The sequence below is a fragment of the Neoarius graeffei genome, chromosome 5 (assembly GCF_027579695.1).
Source record: "Neoarius graeffei isolate fNeoGra1 chromosome 5, fNeoGra1.pri, whole genome shotgun sequence".
Taxonomy (NCBI): Eukaryota; Metazoa; Chordata; class Actinopteri; order Siluriformes; family Ariidae; genus Neoarius; species Neoarius graeffei.
The window spans coordinates 73,981,753-74,002,366 of record NC_083573.1 but is presented as its reverse complement, the minus strand read 5'-3'; the positions used below and the strand labels follow the sequence as shown (position 1 = coordinate 74,002,366).

Here is a 20,614-nt window from a genome sequence, read left to right as displayed (position 1 = left end):
ATAAGTTAACATTATTCATGTTAGCGTAGCTCCATTTTTACATGCTAACTAACAGTGTCCAAGTTAACTAACTATGTGTAAACGTTAGCCGTGGACAAGGTGACGGCAACTTGGCGGGCAAATCCATAGAAAGTAATTTGACCAACCAGACTGCACAGTTATTGCAACGCTATCGCTAGCTCTAAAAGCACAGACAACTTCATTGCAAGCTTTCTCTTGGAATAAAACATTTATATACCTCAATATGCTTCTGCAGGTTGGACGGTGAGTTTTTGTAGGCCGTGATGTGATTCATTTTTGGCAAACAATGCAAACATTTAAAATGAAATGAATCTTTAATCCTTTCAGAAAACTGAAACATGGGTTCATGGGCCATGGATGTGTGCATTCCCCAGAAGAACTGTCTCCTTCCATTCTGCCATCAACTGATCGTGTTCAAATAAAGCTGCTGAGAAATTACTGAACTTGATTTTATACAGTTTATGGACGTGACGTGACCCTATGATTACTGATCGGCTGTCTCAGTGTCACCTGGGAAAAAACCAATTACATTTTAGAAAAGAAAAACTAAAAAAACATCCACTTTCAAAGCTGCTTCATAGTAATGAATAACGAGGACCTTGATAGAAATGTAGTGGAGTGAAAAGTTCGATATTTGTCTTTCAAATGTAGTAAAGTTAAAGTTTAAAAAAAAAATTCAAGTAAAGTACAGATACTCAAAAAGTGTACTGTGGCAGCGGGGGCGTGGTCAAGCGGTCTGTGACAGGAGGGCGGAGCCAGGGAAGGTGAGTGGCAGAATCACTACACCTGACGGTAATTAACCTATGTTTGTGTGTCTTCCCAGTAACCGCACCCTATTTAAGGAGGCAAAGGGAGAGCAGAGGAGACGCTCTTCCCCGGATGAGAACACAGTGTGTGTGTTTCTCTACAGTGTTTATTGTTAAACTGAAAAGTGTGGCTATAGAGATCTTGCAGTCACGTGACCGGAAAGTACACAACCGCCATCTTGTCGGTCAAAAACACCACTGAATACTGCTGCACTCGTGTACAGAATGGATCAATTTCAACCGACGGACTACACAGCTCATTTTTCTAATGAACAGATAACTAGATATATGTCTAAAATAAACGATCTACAGATTAGTGACCCTTATGGCTTACCGGACAGAGTTTTCACGACCGGATTTTGAACTGCCAGCGGAATACCCAGACGTGTATAATTACCTCATTAACTTTCCCTTGCTGTTCAGTGGTGAAGCACTGCATGCCTATAAATCTCTGGACAGTTATCTTTACAGAAATTCAGGATTTGTCAGTGACTCAGATGTGGCATCTTGTAAACAAGAATCCTCATTGGATTGGTAAGTCACTTAAGTATTACTAGTACTGATACTAGATGCACTGACCAGCCGATTATAGAATAAAGGTAATTCCAGCTGTAATTCCAAATCGTCCGTCTTGTTTACATGGATCTGGCGTTGGAGAGAGAGAGGCTTAGCAGTGGAGGTTTGAGTGGTTGTTTTCTGAGCTTAGTCAACAGGCCGGCTATGCAGCCTCGCTTTTGCTTCCGCTCCCGGCGCCGCCTCCTTCGCTTTGCTTCCGATAACAATCCACGGAGACCCCGCTGGTCTCGCTATCTCGTCCGGAATGTTGTACATGCGATGGAAATCGCTACAAACCGTCATTTTCTGCTGGAAACCAATATCCAGTAAGTCCATACAGTTGTAGTGGATATTGAAGTCTGGTACAGACGAACAACACGCAAAAATACACACAAAAAACGTGCACAGGTAGGGAGAGCTTGTAGCCACAGCCGTTGTAGTAGAATTGTATATAGTAGGGTTTTCCAGAAGAAAAGGTAGAAGTAAAAGCAGAACCAGAAGTAGAAGGCGGAATATGGCATTTGACCGACAAGATGGCATCTGTCACAATCTGGATCGGCTGTGATGTCACATGCAAGTGCTCCATAAAGCCTTCTAGTCACCTTAATCTCTGTCCTGCCGTCCTCTGTGCTCCACCCACACCTAAGGGACATTCTACATGTACTTAAGTACAGTTCTCAAGTAAATGTACTTCGTTACTGTCCACCTCTGGCTCACTCTGGGCCAAATCTGGGTAGAAGTTCTATGCACCCTTGGTACCCTTACCTTCATGGCAGAAAGAATCAAAATTGGTGAAGAATTGAGGGAGAAAAAGTGATTTGTATGGAAACTGTTCATTACTCCATATCTTCATTATTAAAGCCAGTATCTCACTGGGCTGCGACAGCCTGCGACTAGTTGGAGACACAACAATTGCGATAAAATATGCGAATTAGCAACAATTGTCACTTGGAATCACACTGAATTGATATTCGCATATTTTATCACAATTGTTGTGTCTGCAACTAGTCGCAGGCTGTCGCAGCCTGGCTTTCCCTCGGCAGGCAGGGGAAGCCTCACAGAAACTGACTTGAGAAGGGTTCGCGACGGCTTTGCGACACCTGCGACGCATTTGCGGCTATTTTGAGAGAAATTTTGTCACACGAATTTTTTTAACATGTTCAAAATTTCAGCGACGAAGCGACACTTTGCGACTCATGCGAGGAAATTGAGAAGCCCCGCAAACGTTTCAAGACACTTTTGAAACTCTGTCGCGAATGACGTTCGCAATTTGTCGCAACCCAGACTACCCTAATTGCAATTATGCAAATTTGGGCAGAAGCTAAATGCACCCCAGGCAGACCGACTTTCCTGCCAAAAAGAATAAAAATCGGTGAAAAATTGAGACAGAAGAAGCGATTTTTGTGAAATGTGGACGACGACGGACGGACGACAGACGATGGCGTAAACTCATCTTCTGTCGGCCGGATGAGCTAATAATAAAAAGATACATTTAAAAAAAAAAATCAACGCTTTCTAAACGTTCGATTCCTTTGCGCTTTCAACTAATGTGTACGCCTCTCAAAAGAGTCGTTCTAAAAGAACCGATTCGTGCACGAGTCACTCACGACGATGATGGGAGTGAGGTGTGAGCTGCGCTGGGGCAGAGCGCACAGCAGACAGCCACGGGGTTCTTCTTAACGGAACCGATTTGCTTCAGAATTTGAGGGGATGGAATTACACAGCGGATTTGGACCAACACATGCTGAAGAACTGCGTTTCCATTCTGTGTCGATCGCATCCCTTTAGCACAAGAAGATGCACATGACAGTCAGAGACAGAACAGGCTTCCGACTGCAAATACGCGTGTGATTTTATTGTAATCGGCTGACGGATTTTTGTTCGTTTTAGCTTAAAACTGCAGGCCTGCGAACTCGACTCCTTCAGTCCTGCCCTGCGACTGCACAGCTGGAGAGATGCCTGTGTTCCAGCACCCAAACACCACTGCAGGCGGTTCACGCACAGATTATGAATGGAGGTACGAATACTACGATGATGAAGAGCCGGTTTCCTTCGAGGGACTCAAAGCACACAAATGTAAGTCGTGCTTCCTTCTGACTGTGAATGGAGTTTTAGTCCTGATGGGGATGGATATATATATATATATATATATATATATATATATATATATATATATATATATATATATGCGCATGTTATACTACAGCACTCTTTATAAGCGTTTAAGCAACAATAGCTCTTTTTTTGTTAATTACTTTTTATTGATTCAATTTAAACCAAGACAAATAAGTGCAATACATTGGGAAAGAAAATTAAATGGGGGTGGGGACGTGTTTTACATACAATTGATAAGACAGAAAAAAATTTATTTTATTTTTCCGTCTTATCAGCTCCAAAGTCAGACAACTCGCATCACAGTTCTGGGTAGCAATCTTGTGATTTCACTGTTATGTATGATACAACCCCAATCTCACTCTAGACATGCACATTCAGACTGAGTAAATCAATCAGACCCAAAATCCACAGTGAATAATTCACAGCTGCAGTAATGAGAAGCTGAATGATACCAGGTTCTAACATGACATCAGTGATGCTTAAATTCAGTGTTTTGTTTCAGATTCCATTGTAATTGGATTCTGGGTGGGTCTTGCTGTCTTTGTCATTTTTATGTTCTTCGTCCTCACTCTTCTGACCAAGACAGGAGCTCCACATCCAGAGTAAGTCACATCTTTCTCACTTGTAAATGCTTGAACCAACTCAATCATGATTTAAACAGGTAGGCAGCAAATAGTCTACCTGGTAAAACAGCATCTCAATATACAGAGGCGATTCTAGAGTCTGTTGTGGCCCCAAGCAAAAATTTCCAGGGGGCCCTTCTGACCAGTGTTCATCACCAATATGTTATAAATAATCTGACACCAACGAAAAATGTATGAAACCAAAGTTTTTTTAATTCCAAATGTGAAAATACAATGGTAAAGAACAATAAAAAACAAAATAAATAACTAAATAACAAGGTTGTTACAGTACATTGTAAATAATTTGGCATCATATAAATATAAAAGGGCGGCACGGTGGTGTAGTGGTTAGCGCTGTCGCCTCACAGCAAGAAGGTCCTGGGTTCAAGCCCCGGGGCCGGCGAGGGCCTTTCTGTGTGGAGTTTGCATGTTCTCCCCGTGTCCGTGTGGGTTTCCTCCGGGTGCTCCGGTTTCCCCCACAGTCCAAAGACATGCAGGTTAGGTTAACTGGTGACTCTAAATTGACCGTAGGTGTGAATGTGAGTGTGAATGGTTGTCTGTGTCTATGTGTCAGCCCTGTGATGACCTGGCGACTTGTCCAGGGTGTACCCCGCCTTTCGCCCGTAGTCAGCTGGGATAGGCTCCAGCTTGCCTGCGACCCTGTAGAAGGATAAAGCAGCTAGAGATAATGAGATGAGAATGAGATAAATATAAAATAAAAATATAAATAAAATAAATAACTTCAAAATAGCCTATATAAACTTAGTACAAAATATACAATAAAAATATAAATAAAATAAATAACTTCAAAATAGCCTATATAAACTTAGTATAAAATATACTTTACACTGTAAATAACCCACATCAGTGCAGACTAAATTGTGCTGAAATTAACAAGTTTTCACATCAGTAGAAAGCGTCATGTACAGTACAACCAGGGCTTTGAACCAGAATTTTTTTCCTATTGGTTCGTTCCGAACAGAAACGGAATTTTAACGTTTCCGGTTTTGGGTTCCACCATTAAATAGACGTTCCCGAACCGGTTAGAACAAAAAAATTTCATTCCCGGAACGGTTAATTACGTTCCCTGTCAGCTGTTTAACAAATGGCTATAAAATTATGTCTCTGTCTCATCCAGCTTAAGCCAAATGTAGGCTAATTCTATTACAACCTTCATTAAATAAGACAAGAAATAATTCAAAACAATTATAATTTCAAATGTTGGCGATTTGAATTCTCAGTATGTCTTCCCATCTACACAAACAGAAAAAGTGCCAAAAATGAAAGATAATTCGTTTAGTGTGTTACCAAAGGCTAGTCAGGCCCTATAGAGGGCTACCGCATGACGTCACCGCGCCGCGAGATTTTGTTAGGCGCCATATTGGAAGACCAAGTACACATCTATGCAAGTACATACATTCATAAAACAAACTACACCTGAAATGTAGCCAGGGCCGGTTCTGCCCTAATCTGGACCCGGGTGCAACATCGCGCAACCCCCCCAAAAAAAAAACACCAGCCTAAATCAGGACAACCATCACATAACTATAACTATAAATATTTTATATCAACTATTTTAACTAAATGGGCTATAATAAATAAGCCTGCAGGCAGCCACGGCGGGCTGCCTCAGAAAAGTAACCATTCAATGACACAACTGAAAGCCTGCAGCCACGGCGGGCTGCCTCAGAAAAGTAACCATTTGTCCTACCTTAAAACTCGTTTTGCATTTTCTGCCTCCTTTTTTGTATTTTCGACCCTCCGTTTATTTTCTTTCCTTTCCTGAAAACCCGATTTGTGTCCAGATATTTTGTTCTGCTACCAATGAACTAACTCGTCAGGTCTCGTCTCTCGAGCCCGCGATGATTCCCATGGGAAGGGCAACAATTGATACATTTTTACAAACAGCCAATAGGGAGGTTGCATCGTTCAGGCTCTTCTTTGCTTAGACGCTCAGTAATGCAATTACTCACTTTATCATGTGGAGAAGTGATAGTAGTCCACCTTCCCGCTCTCTCCATTCAGTCAGCGAACGTCACACAGGAAGTGAACCCCAGCGGGTCATAGAAACTTGCGCAGGAGAAGAATGGCTTTTTTATTTGTAGGCTACGGAAACTTTGAGGAACGAAATAAAAACCGGTATTAACCGGTTACCATTATTTTTAATAAGCGTTTCTGTTCCGGAACATAAAAAATAATAAAGTTTCTGGTTTCGTTTCTGTTCCATGTGAAATAGAAAAAGTTCCCGGTTTTCGTTTTCGTTCCTTGAACCGGTTCAAAGCCCTGAGTACAACAATAAACAATGGAACAATAAAATGGTTTAAATAACTTGAAAAAAACCCATATAAACTTTGCACAAAATATAAGTATACAATTCTCTTCAGCACCTTGTACTGTAAGCACTGCCTCTAGAAATGCTGCTTATGGGCCTTGGATAGAGCAAATGCAGAAACTATTTCCTCTAGATCCAAAGCTCTTCGTACACTGCACTCTATAGACATGAGAGCCAGCCCTGAAAGTCTCTCCTGTAACATGATGGATCTGAGATAGGTCTTGATGAGTTTTAAGGAGGAGAAACTTCTCTCTCCAGAGGCAACAGTGACCGGAACAGCAGTCATTTACTGTTAATGTTATGCTTATATCATTATCTGCTCCACTTACCACTGTCTTTCTTTCTTTTTTCTTCATTCTCTTTTTTTCTTCCTCTTCTCACTACCAGATGGATAACTCCTCTTCATTTTCCCTCTGCTTCTTTTCCATTGCAGTCCGTTAACATCACACAGGTTAATGTGAGGTGGGATTGACGTGGGGCCCCATTCGGGAGGTTTCCTACTGAGATGATGTCATTGCAAATCACCCATTGTTGTTTATTTGATTTAACCTTTATTTTTAACAGGGAGGTCGGTTGAGAGCAAGCTGTATTTTTCAATTCTCTCTGTCATTGTTTTTTCAAACATAAATTTTTTTCAAATATATATATTTTTGAGACATTTCGGTACATAAAACAGCCCTCGGGCCCTAACTCTCGGGGGGCCCCTGGGCCAGGGGGCCCCAAGCAGTTGCCTGCCTTGCCTGTTCACAAGCTGCGCGCCTGTCAATATAATACACTCCAAAACACAGCTCCCAATTCAAGTTAATATCCATCTTATTCGTAACTGTTTGTGCGGTGTCAGTTGACTTGCCTCATTATCTACTCTTCGTGTGTGTGCACGTGTATCTTTGTGACCTGTGTCTTATTAGCTGTCTCATAGGTTCAGTTAAACCAAGTAATGGACCTAAGCTATCCATCACCTGAATGAATACAACTCTCAGACCACACCCAGAATTAGAAAGACAGTCTGAAGCAGGGCTATCGAATATAAAGGCATGTTATACTACAGCAGCCTTTACAAGCGTTTAAGCAACAACAGCTCTTTTTTTTTGTTAATTACTTTTTATTGATTCAATTTAAATCAAGACAAATAAGTGCAATACATTGGGAAAGAAAATTAAATGGGGGGCTGGGGTGGGGATGTGTTTTACATACAACTAAAATACAGCAAATGATCAATTGTACACATTACACATGGCTTAGACTGGCATACAAAATGATTAGGTCATCCATCCATTATCTGTAACCGCTTATCCTGTACAGGGTCGCAGGCAAGCTGGAGCCTATCCCAGCTGACTATGGGCGAGAGGCAGGGTACACCCTGGACAAGTCGCCAGGTCATCACAGGGCTGACACATAGACACAGACAACCATTCACTCTCACATTCACACCTACGGTCAATTTAGAGTCACCAGTTAACCTAACCTGCATGTCTTTGGACTGTGGGGGAAACCGGAGCACCCGGAGGAAACCCACACAGACATGGGGAGAACATGCAAACTCCACACAGAAAGGCCCCCTTTGGCCACGGGGCTCGAACCCAGAACTTTCTTGCTGTGAGGCAACAGTGCTAACCAGTACACCACCGTGCCGCCCCCATGATAAGGTCATTACATTTTTAATAAAAATAAATTAGTCCAGTAATTGATTTTCTTTTCAAGATTTTGCCTCATGAAATCTGGCTGCAGCCTCCTCCAGAATTAAAATATGTAAGAGGTCAGAATGCATATTTCGTTCAAACCAACCTTTCAAAATGGTGTTTTTGGAGGTGGTCAATGCTACCACTAATACATTTTTTCTGCTGTGGACATCTCACAAAATTTCTACGAGACTGCGGTCTGGTGACAGTGCAGGCCAAAGCGTTCCAGTGTGTTATTGTGCTTGTTAAACAAATCACACACAGACTGAGCCCTATGCACCCTTCATTCATCATCCTGTTATGTGGGAGTGTAATCTCAGTGTCTGGCCCACAAATGACCATTCATTTTTAAGTCTACACTAATATGATGTTCACGCAAAGCCCTAACACTCAGTGTTTCGTCATGCACCAGACAATAATGCAATAAACATTGAATGTTTCATGCTTTCAGACATTTTACTTATTTTGAGGCATAAAAACAACCATAACCTAATAGGTAGTCTTTGACACACTGAAGACAAGACCAGATACCAGAAAAGCAGGAAATCAGCCTGCAGTGATGCAGGAAATGTATCCACTGACTAATGATGTCTGTGTAACAAACTCATAATGCATTTTCATTATGGTTGTAGAGCTCATAAACATGAATTTGATGCATGTCTGCAACATTTGTTGAATGAAGTACAAACTCTTCTACATATGATTCAGAATAGGAGATTTTACACAGAGATTTTGGAGCAACATATTCTGCCTTCAAGACGGCATCGTTTCCAGGAATATTTCAACAAGACGAGGCAAAACCACATTCTGCCCATTACAAAGGCATGGCTGTGGAAGAAGAGGGTGCCTGTCCCCTCTGTCCCCAATAGAGAATGTGTGGGTAATTTTGAAACAAAAAATATGACAATGACCCCATACTGTTGCACACCTTAAGACCTGTTTACAGGAAGAATGGGACAAAATAACACCTGAAACATTTCATCACTTGATGCCTTCAGCCCTTAAATATCTTGTAAGTGTTATGAGAAGTAATGGCAACATTATAAAGTGGTAAATGCTTTCCTGTCTCAACTTTTTAGTGTGTTGCAAGAATAAAAATTGAAATGTCTTTATTTTGAAAAAAAAACAAAACAAAAAACAAAACCAAAACTTAATGAGGTAAAACATCAACTAATGTGCTGCTGTATTGTTCTGAGTACAATACAGGTCAAAGATTATTTACAAATCATTGTTTTCAGTTTTAATTTAAATTTCAACATACCATCCCTTTTTCTGATTTGGGGTTCTACATGAACTTCATCCAAATTTATTTGAGTACAGTATTATCCATCCATCCATTATCTGTATCCTGTTCTACAGGGTCACAGGCAAGCTGGAACCTATCCCAGCTGACTACGGGCGAAAGGCGGGGTACACCCTGGACAAGTTGCCAGGTCATCACAGGGCTGACACATAGACACAGACAACCATTCACACTCACATTCACACCTACGGTCAATTTAGAGTCACCAGTTAACCTAACCTGCATGTCTTTGGACTGTGGGGGAAACCGGAGCACCCGGAGGAAACCCACACGGACACGGGGAGAACATGCAAACTCCACACAGAAAGGCCCTTGTTGGCCACTGGGCTCGAACCCAGGACTTTCTGGCTCTAAATTGACTGTAGGTGTGAATGTGAGTGTGAATAGTTGTTTGTCTCTATGTGTCAGCCTTGCCATGACCTGGCAGTTTGTCCAGGGTGTACCCCGCCTCTCACCAATAGTCAGCTGGGATAGGCTCCAGCTTGCCTGCGACCCTGCACAGGATAAGTGGCTACAGATAATGGATGGATGGATAATCCATAATATCATCAAAAGATTTAAAGAATCCAGAGAAATCTCTTCATGTAAGGAGCAAGGCTGAAAACCCAACAGTGAACACTCATGATCTTTGATCCCGGAGGCAGCACTGCATTAAAACCGACATGATTGTATAAAGGACTTTCCTACATGGGCTCAAGAACACTTTGGAAAACTGTTGTCTGTAAACACAGTTTGTTGCTGCATCTACAAAGCAACTGTTGGACTGCAAAGCAAAAGCCAGATATCAACAACAAGAAATGCTGCAGAATTCTCTGGGCCTGAGCTCATCTGAGATGGACTGACACAAAGTGGAAAAGTGTACTGTGGTCTGATGAGTCCACATTTTGAATTGTTTTTGGAAATCAGAGATGCTGTGTCCTCTAGGCTAAAGAGGAAAAGGACCATCCAGATAGTTAAGCACAAAGTTCAAAACCCAGCATCTGTGATGGTACGTGGATGTGTTCATGTCCATGACATGGGTAACTTGCACATCTGTGAAGGCGCCATTAATGCTGAAAAGCACATACGGTACAGGCAGAGGTGACGGCAGGAAGTTTTGCATGGGGGGGTGGTGACGTGTTGCACGGTGAAGGCGCGCCAAATCTAGGGAGGTCTGGGGGCCTCCCCCAGGAAATTTTGGAATTTTTAACCCTCTAAAATGCTATTTCCCGCATTTTGAGAGGCAAATTTTGGCGGGGTAAAGCTAAGTTTAATGTCTTTCTGTACATTTCATCCATGTATTTTTTTCTATATGAAACATAACCAATGATACTATAACGTAATTACATCTACTTAGTATCGTTGAGAGGATAACACCCTTTTACCATGGGTTGCTGTCAACATGATGAAACCTCACACAGTGCTAGTCAAATATTTCACTGATTAGGTCAGATAGCCTTGGAAAATTTGAATAAACACATAATAATACCTAAAAACCGATCACATCTCTCAGCAATCCTGTTTTGACTAAGGAATAAGCCCGTATTACTCAAAGTAATACTCCCAATCCTTCAAGGACCGCTGTCAGCTCCTGGGAAATCCAACTGACTGGTAGTGACCGGTCATGACCCCAGATCGGGTGCAAATTAATTTTTTTTTCTGTTTGTTGCATATTTTTCAAATCAGAACTGTGTGATATTGGTGTATTGAAGCATGTATGAATGACATATGGGGCTATATAGGCAAATTGGAAAAACTACATTCCCTTAGTTTCCTACATGTCAACTTATACGGTTTCCCCATATTTTGTACGGGGAAATGCAATTTTTTGCTAATATGGCGTACACTGATTTTCATATGGGAAAATTACGTTTTGTATCATCTGAGATGTTTTCCATTACTCTGAGAAAATTTTCTTAGCATCCCCCATTTATTTTTTCAAACATGCATGCCCAATGAAACGGAACTATTTTCGATTTGTGGTTTTCTAGTTGCACGTGGTTTTCTCGGTCATTTGTAGTTGAGCAGTCCTTGTGTGCACATCAAATTTGACAAGTTTTTTCTTTTAAAAATGGCATCTGGAAACGCAATGGCAAAGAGAAAACATTCTGGAACTGGACATCTGAAGGAATGGGAAACTCTGGAAGGAAAATACAAAGGATGGATCCAGGCATCTTCGAATGGCCCCCAATATTCGCTCTGTGTTCTGTGCAGAAAGCACATTAAAGTGCATATTATGGGTAAATTCAGGAGCAAGTTCAATGTAATTCTCCTATTTAATATTAAACTTTGGTCAAATATCTGTCACATTTTGCGCAATTTTTTCTAACCTTGTGCAATACCAGAAAAATTCAGTTGAAATCAAGCCATTTGAGGCGAATTGGTCCGCCTCTGAAAAAACTTGGCATTTGAATTTCCTGGTAAACATTGATTTTCGTGACGTCGCGTGCGGGACGCCTCCTTCTGAATCCTACGTCAGCGCTGGTTTGTTTATGAGAAAATGACCTGGTGGTTTCTGCAAATTTCTTCAACGTTATCATGTAATTATTAAAAATGGTTAACAGATGTATTGTAGGAGGGTGTAGCAACACCAATCTTGATGGGATTAGTACCAGTGGCGGCTGGTAGCCTTTCAAACAGGGGAGGCTGGTCGGTTATGATATTTCCAGATTTTAAAAGAAAAAAGAAAAAACACATCAATTTTGCCCATACTCTTGCCTCTGATCTGGCTGATGGCAGGGTCACAAACTGTGAAATAACAGGTTCTTTTGGCCCATTAGCCTACTGTCCAATATACATGATGGTGGTGTTGGGGGGGGGTATATTTTAACATTTTATATTTTAAAATTGTGGCATGTTGTTTAAAAGTTGATCATTATTGAAAGCAGCTCTTTGTCAGGAACCTCAGCAGTAACAGCAGAATGTTCTGGAATAGGCACAAGCACTGACCTTGGGGAGCCAAACATAGAGCTGGGTGCCACACATTTCATTCAATGACACTTTCCCCATATTTTACTTATTTTGACTGAGAAATGTTTTATTGACAATTTTGATAACCCTTCACTTTTAATCCAGGTCTGTAGTGTGAAATGTTCTCGGCTATGTTTTTGTTTAAAAATTTTTCCAAATTGTAGTTGTGTTTAATTCATATCCAGAAAAATATATATTCCAATATAATATACTCAGCATAAACATTTTAAATAGATTCTATATTTTTGGTCCATCCATGACATATTACTAAAGTAGCCTATTTACTGTTGTTGATGTGGGTCACTTGCTGTTAGCCAATTCACTTTCTCGTACCAGGAGAGCTGAAAGGAACGAGTATTATTCCCTACCTTTTTCACCAAGTCAATTTGAGGCGTTGGTCTACCCTGCTCTTTAATTTTAATTTTTTCCTCGAAAGGAAGACTGGGAAATGGCTTCGCCAAAATTAAATCAGCAATGCTTGGCATCCATGCGCAGCTTTCTTGCTAGCTGACTAGCCCCCTCAAGTTCAAGTTCAGTCACTCAAATAAATGAAATTTCTGGAACTAAGATAGCAAATTGACAACACTATATTTACACTTTATTTACAATGAAAATATATACAAACTAAAAAAGTTGGTAGAAACTGTATGTAATGAATGAAATCAAAATGTAAGCTGATCTCTTACAATACACCACAGCACTTGCGAATCCGCATGGGACTGAACTGAAATTCACCGCTGCCTGTCTATAGTTGAAACGAGCTGTCAATCAAAGAAAATATCCGGCCGCTTTCACCAATCACCAGTCTCCTCGCGGAAACTGCCATGTCCCTCCCACTGTGAGGCTTGGAGTCCGTGGGCAGGCATTTTCGCAGTATTTGTCCAATAACCATCTTGCATTTTGAGATTGAAAAGCGCATAGCTCCCAAATGCCATTGAAGCCCACTGAGGCTGGGAGTCCGTGAGACTCTGTGGGCGGGCGTTTTTGCAGTATTTGTTCAATAATCGTCTTGCATTTTAATATTGAAAAGCACAGAGCTCCCAAATGCCATTGAAGTCCACTGAGGCTGGGCTGCATTGCGCTGTCACGAGGGGGAAAAACTCACGCGCACATTACGCGAACTGGGGAAAGTTATAACGGAATGATTTCACACTGTAGTTGGGTTGAGCACATATATTTCTATGATTCTGGATCTGAAATAGCAATGTTATAAGGTCGGTTATAACATAAGCCTAGCGCAATTCATCCTACACGATGTTCGTCATTTTTAGAGGAGGCTGAGCCTCCCTCGTTGTCTTAGAGCAATCGCCCGTGATTAGTACTCATCATTTTCCAAAAGACTGGACAATGAGAGAGAAATGGGAGCGCTTGGTCTACACAGGCTGTGCACTGAAACCGTGCAAAGCTCGCGCAGCCTGCTGGCGCTTCCACAGGTGACGTCACGAATCTGGCTCCAGACTCCCTTGGGATTTTTCCAGACGCGTTTTGTTATTTTATTTTTTTCTGCTGTAGACAGATGGCCTTGTGCAAAATTACCCTTCTGGATGAGTGTGTAAAGGGACATACTTTCATATAAAAAACGAAATTGGTTCATAATATGCACTTTAAAGTGTCAGCTCCAGGTTTTTCCAAACCAAGGCACATAAAGACTGCGTCGTTAAATGCAGGACCTTCAAGTCTATGGAGCAGCATTTTGGCGCAAGTGCATCGGCTCGGACTGCCCAGACTTCTGTGACGGCTGCAGAAGTTATGTTCTGACAATTTCTTGTGGAACACAACATCCCCCCGACTGTGGCTGACCATTTTTTGGAGCTAGCGAAAAAAATGTTTCCCGATTCAAAGACTACACAGGTAAGCATTTGTGTTTTATTTATTTATTTTTAAAAAGTTTTTACTGTTTGCATGTAGGAAAGCTTCCTCCATTATCATGATAATTTAGGGAGGCGATACTGGGAGGCACCATTTATACAATGGCAACTGTAGTTACCTGGCGATTTTGCTTCCCTAAACATTTTAATTGCTGACAGACATTTTATCCTCCTGAGAACCAAGCCATAGACTTGTGTCCTCTGTAGTTGACATTTGTTTTACGTGCACACCCTCTTAGTCTTTCGAGCTATTCACTTGAATCCTGGTATCTTGTAAAGAGTGCATCCTTTTGTTTGGAAAAAAATCTAAATTGTAAGTTGTTTTTTTAACCCTACTTAGTAAGGAAATCACAACAAAAGAGAAATTGAGAGACACATTTTTTCTTGGTTCCCAGGAGGATATGTAGTCACAGATGACCAACACCTGTTACTACCATCAGTCGTCAGTAAACTGGAAAAGTATTGAATGAAGAGTAATGGTGGTAATGACCATTGGTAACCTGTCTCTTAAATGTGTAGTAGAGGATGGAAGCAATTTAACACCATCTACATGTTTGCCGTGCTCTGATTTTCTTTTATTGACCAGGAAAATAATCTGTACTTGCCAGTTATGTACGTAGACCTAACCTTTTATTCATTTGTTGTTCACCCAGGATTTTGCATGCAAACGAACGAAGACGACCATGGTCGTCAAAGGAAGTTTAGCCCCTGCTTATACAAATCCTGTCGTCGAAAAAAATGCACCAGCAGCCGTTTAGCCTTATGATAGATGAGAGCAACGACAGAAACAGCACCAAGTGCTTGGTCATTCTGGCACGCATTTTTGAAGATGTCTGTGTAAAAACCAGAATGCTGGATTTACCAGAACTTGCTTCAGCGATATTTGAAGCTGTTGACAGCTTCATGAGGTAAGAATTTATTCTTTAAATTGTAAAACGGTGTGCCAGTTTGCTGAATCTGTATACCTGTTTAACAATCTAGACTGGAAGTGTGTAGTAATATGTATAATATTATAAATACCTTTGTAACTTTTAGAATTACAAAATGAGCACTAATGCATAATGCATATTTTCAGTGAAAATGACATCCCCTGGGCCAACATGGTTGGGTTTGCAATTGACAATTGCAACACCATGACTGGCAGGAAAGATTCTGACCAGGCTCCAAGCAAAAAGTCCCAAGATTTTTAGGTATGTTTCATGTGTCATAAGTTGATATATGTGTGTGTGTGTGTGTGTGTATATATATATATATATATATATATATATATATATATATATATATATATATATATATGAGTGATTCCACGCTTATGGGTACTGAAATGGGGACATGAACTTATTTTTAAAAATTCACCTAAAACCATTTCTTTTTTTACCATCAGGTCACAAAACATGTAATCTTTAATGAATGATATGTTAAAAGATAACTTTAGTTTTCTGAGATGTAATAAAAACGTATTTATATGCCAAAGTCAGAACGTAACAGAAGTGTTGTGGACATATATATTCTCAATTTTAACAATGTAGAATTACTTTTTGAAACATAGGAAGGTGATGTTTTAGCAAATATAATTAATAAACATGTGTAGTAGAATAAACATACACATTCTTTCAATAAGATTAACATGGTATATAGCTAGATTGTAATTAATTTGTAACAGACGCGAGATGGACAATCGTAACAGAAGTAATGTAACAGACATCATTTTGGAACTCATAGGCTTGACTTTGGCATATAAGTATGTTTTTATTACATCTCAGAAAATTAAAGTTATCTTTTAACTAGTGCTGTCAAAAATGTCGCGTTATTAACGCGTTAACTTGACTCAATTTTAACGGCAATAATTTTTTTATCGCGAGATTAACGCTCTGTGACATGATGTAGGTTTTTCATAAGCTTTTGAAACTGCCAGGAACTTGGAACATAGACTTTGCTTAGAAAACCGATAGCAGCTAGCCACGCCCCGCACAGCCAGAGTCCTCTGCCCTCCTCCCTCAAAGAACCAGCGCGGGCAGGGCGCACTAGTAGAGATGGGATTTATGGCTCTTTGATGGGATCCGCATCTTTGTGATCCGTTCTTTGAAAAGAGCCATTCAAAAGACTGGCTCATTTGGCTCTTTTTAAATATTTATTCAGTTTTAAGAAGACAGTGTCTAAAGAAGCCAGATCCCTCTGAACTGTAAACTCAATGCTATCCCAGAAATCCTTCCTGTAATATGCAAATTTGGCCGCCTCTGATTGGACAGCGCGACGCATCAACAGGCAGAAAGTGTAAAAGTACAAAATTTGTTAAATGAGCTGAAACAATAAAGATCAGATTCAATGCAATATTTATCAACGAACAACTTAAAGTTAATATAATAGTGTACTTTATATTATAATCAAGCATGTCAAGCCTACCGTCACTGTGTAACCTGTCTCTCTGATAGACTAACTCAAGCAGTAGATTACTTCACTCATGGTTCTCTTGTTAGTCTCGGGACGAAGAGCCCTGGTGCTCAGCTTAGGTTTCAGTTTGCAGTGGCTGTGTCAAGACGTGTTATGCTTTGCAATAAGAAAAACATTGGTACAAAACAGGCCCATTCACTTTTTTATGCTGGTAAGAGAATTACAATGGTTTTTCGTGTGACAAAAATGTGCGATTAAATTGCGATTATATCATTCATTAAAGAATACATGTTTTGTGACCTGATGGTAAAAAAAGAAATGGTTTTAGGTGAATTTTTAAAAATAAGTTCATGTCCCCATTTCAGTACCCATAAGCGTGGAATCACTCATATATATATATATATATATATATATATATATATATATATATATATATATATATACATATATGTGTATATACCATACATATATATGTGTGTGTGTGTGTGTATATACCATATATATATATATATATATATATATATATATATATATATATATATATATAATGTATGTGTATATATAATAATATGCACCAAAATTTTATCAGAATAGTACTCCGGTACTGTACTTACCGTATTCTACTGTTATTTCTGTTTCAACATTGGCTGCATTTGCCACTTGGCAAATCTTTGTGTGAAGGCCGGTGTGAAGGCGCTGCCATTTAAAGTAGATGACCTTCTGGTGGATGTCTCATCTCATCTCATTATCTCTAGCCGCTTTATCCTTCTACAGGGTCGCAGGCAAGCTGGAGCCTATCCCAGCTGACTACGGGCGAAAGGCGGGGTACACCCTGGACAAGTCACCAGGTCATCACAGGGCTTCTGGTGGATGTGTTCTACTTTTTCCACCACAGCTCAAAGCGCATTCAGGACTTCAAAGAATTTCAGCAGTTTACAGAGGTTAGCTAACAGACCTATCGTATCACTAAAACATAAGGAGCCTTTGAGATTCTCTTCTCGTAGTCTTCCAGCTTTTCCTCAATTAATTGTTCGACATTAAATTCTAGGTAAAGGAACAGCAGATCTTGAAGCACTGTCCTACCCGTTGGCTGTCCCTAGAGAAAGTCTGCAACCACCTGCTGAGCCAACTGCCAGCCTTGCGAAGCTACTTTGCCAGTCATAAAGATGTTGAGAAACCAGGCAAAGTCAAGTCGATAAATGACAGGCTACAGGAACCCCTGACTGAGCTGATACTGTTGTTCCTGCAGTACATTATGCCAGTGCTCAATCAGTTTAACATCCTTTTTCAAGGGGAGGATTGCATAGTTGGCAGTCTCCTCTCCGAGATGGACAGGCTTCTACGGAAGTTTGCTGTGAAGTTCTTGGAGCTGAAGCATGTCAAGTCCTGCAGGAACCTTAGAGAATTTGATGTAGGCAACCAGGAGCTGCAGCAGTCCAATGACAAGCTGGCAGTGGGGCCTGCAGTCAGAGCTCGCCTGGTGGAGCTAGAGGAAGACCTGGATGCAAAAACTGTCCAGGTCTTCTTCTCCTCTGTTAGAGGATTTTATGAGGCTGCTGCCAGGAAGATGATGGATAAATTTCCATTTGACAATGAGGTGTTGGTCAATCTTGCAGTGTTAGATCCATCTAAAAAGGATGACCTGGACTATAGTGGTGTTGTCAATTTAACTTCCTCTTTTGGCTTTTACCTGGACCTGGAGCAGTTGAAGGAGGAGTGGGAGGACTTTCAGCTTATGCCAGATGATGTTGTGCCATGCAGGGCAAATGATGGCAAAAAAGTAACAACAGATGTATATTGGGGAAAGGTCTTCAATGTAAAAACTGCTCTGGGTGTTGCCAGGTTTCCAGTGCTGAAACAACTTTTTACTGCTTTGCTGTGCCTCCCACATAGCAATGCAGATAGTGAGAGGGCTTTTTCATTGGTTAGGAAAATTCATATGGAGTACAGAAAAAAATATGGCTGCAGACACATTAACTGCATATCTGCAAATTAAAATGAACTGTGATGAGGAGCTACAACTGCTACCCAAGCAGTGATATTATAGCTAGTGCCAAATCTGCAACATCTTTGTACAACAAAGAATACTCCAAAAAGGAATAAGATTTGAATTCTTGTTATAAATTACTGAGAAGATTTTCAATTAAACTTCATTACTTATTAATATTTTCACTTATCCTTGTTTAGATAATATACTTGATGTGGTTCAGTCATCTTTAGTTGACTTAATATTGATTTATTATTAATACATTTTATCTGCAAAATTTACATCAATAATTCTGGTATTACTGATACAATGTATATTAAATAATTAAGTTTATAGTTCAGTCATTCTCTTTAGTAGATACAGTAATTGTTTACTTGACTGTACATATAGTCCTTTTTAATTCAGTTGTTTTCTCTGGGATCTAAAATTTCTTTTTATTCAGTACATGCTTATTTGATCCCTTTAACTTGATGCAATGTTATATGTATGTAATATGCCTATTGATGTAATATGCCTATTACAATAGAAGTGTATAATGTGAAATAAAACAATCAGTGTTTTGGATATTAGTATCGTATACTGTTGCTCAATGGAAACTTACTTGTATGGCACTTCATGTTAGCTTTTATCTTGTGTTTGTCCTTGCTGTGTATTTTCCTCACTTGTACAGTAAGTCACTTTGGAGAAAATCTCATCTCATTATCTGTAGCCGCTTTATCCTGTTCTACAGGGTCGCAGGCAAGCTGGAGCCTATACCAGCTGACTACAGGCGAAAGGCGGGGTACACCCTGGACAAGTTGCCAGGTCATCACAGGGCTGACACATAGACACAGACAACCATTCACACTCACATTCACACCTACGGTCAATTTAGAGTCACCAGTTAACCTAACCTGCATGTCTTTGGACTGTGGAGGAAACCGGAACACCTGGAGGAAACCCACATGGACACGGGGAGAACACTTTGGAGAAAATCATCTACCAAATTAATGTATGGAATATAATGACATTGTTGTGCTATAGGCATCAACTGATTGCAAGGTCTACATTTTAAAAAAATTGTAAATAAATTTGAAGTTTTCTTTCAGTTCAGTATTATGGGCTATATAGCGTAGTTTCATGACATATAATGCCAATTTGTGCAAGTCCAGTTGGGTTTCATGATATATAATTTCCAATATAAGTCAATTTCACTGAAAAGTAAATGAAATTTTCTGTGAAATAGTTAATCCCAATATCGTTTCTCACACAGGAGTGCTGAACCGTGTGAGGATTGCATACATCTCACTAGCTGTGTTGAGGAACTAGGCCGTCCTCGGGAGCCAGAGAACACTAGAGCTGGTTTACCTCGACCTTTCCTGGAAGAATCTCGCTTTCTCTTTAACTGCTACATTAATGAAGAAGAGCAGGCAGGAGAGCAGTCCCTGATCCGAGCCTGTCGAGCCCACACACAAGCAAACAGCAGTGAGTTAAGTGGCCACATGAAAACCGGTGGCATAATTGGCCAGAGTACACAGTTAGAGATGATGGAAGATAATGAAGCAGCTTTTCTAGCTTATTTCAACATCCCCAACTTTGTGAACTCTGAGCTCAACTCCACACTGGCTGAAGATGACTTACTGCTGGGTGAGCCACCCATCATAATGGAAAGTGAATCTCATTCATGCAGTACTAGTCACATTAGAGACTAAACACTTGAACCCCAGAATTTTGCCAAAATGAGTCTGACTGGAACAAATATGTAAGGATGCTAACTAAAGCAGCATGTCTGCTCCAAAAGGCAGACTGAAGTCCATCATTGAACTTATACCGTTCATATTTACACAGAACTCATTCATTTTCTGTGCCTCACAGCTGTGCACTGAGCAGATTCTTGTGTATTTTCTAGTTCAGAGATAGGCTGAGGTCCTGTAAGACCATATGAAGTGCCTCTTGGTGAAATTGTAATCAAAACATGTATCCTTTATCCTCATCTGTCCACACTC

The 20,614-nt window shown here is 40.3% G+C and overlaps 1 protein-coding gene across 1 annotated transcript; it reads left to right on the top strand.

The window, feature by feature from the left end:
• Positions 1–3,337: 3,337 nt before the first annotated feature.
• On the top strand, positions 3,338–20,320 carry mrap2a (melanocortin 2 receptor accessory protein 2a). The gene is made up of 3 exons (XM_060920700.1): positions 3,338–3,458; positions 4,000–4,099; positions 19,882–20,320. Exons 1-3 carry the CDS (start codon positions 3,338–3,340, stop codon positions 20,318–20,320), a joined length of 660 nt encoding a protein of 219 aa, XP_060776683.1.
• Positions 20,321–20,614: the final 294 nt, after the last annotated feature.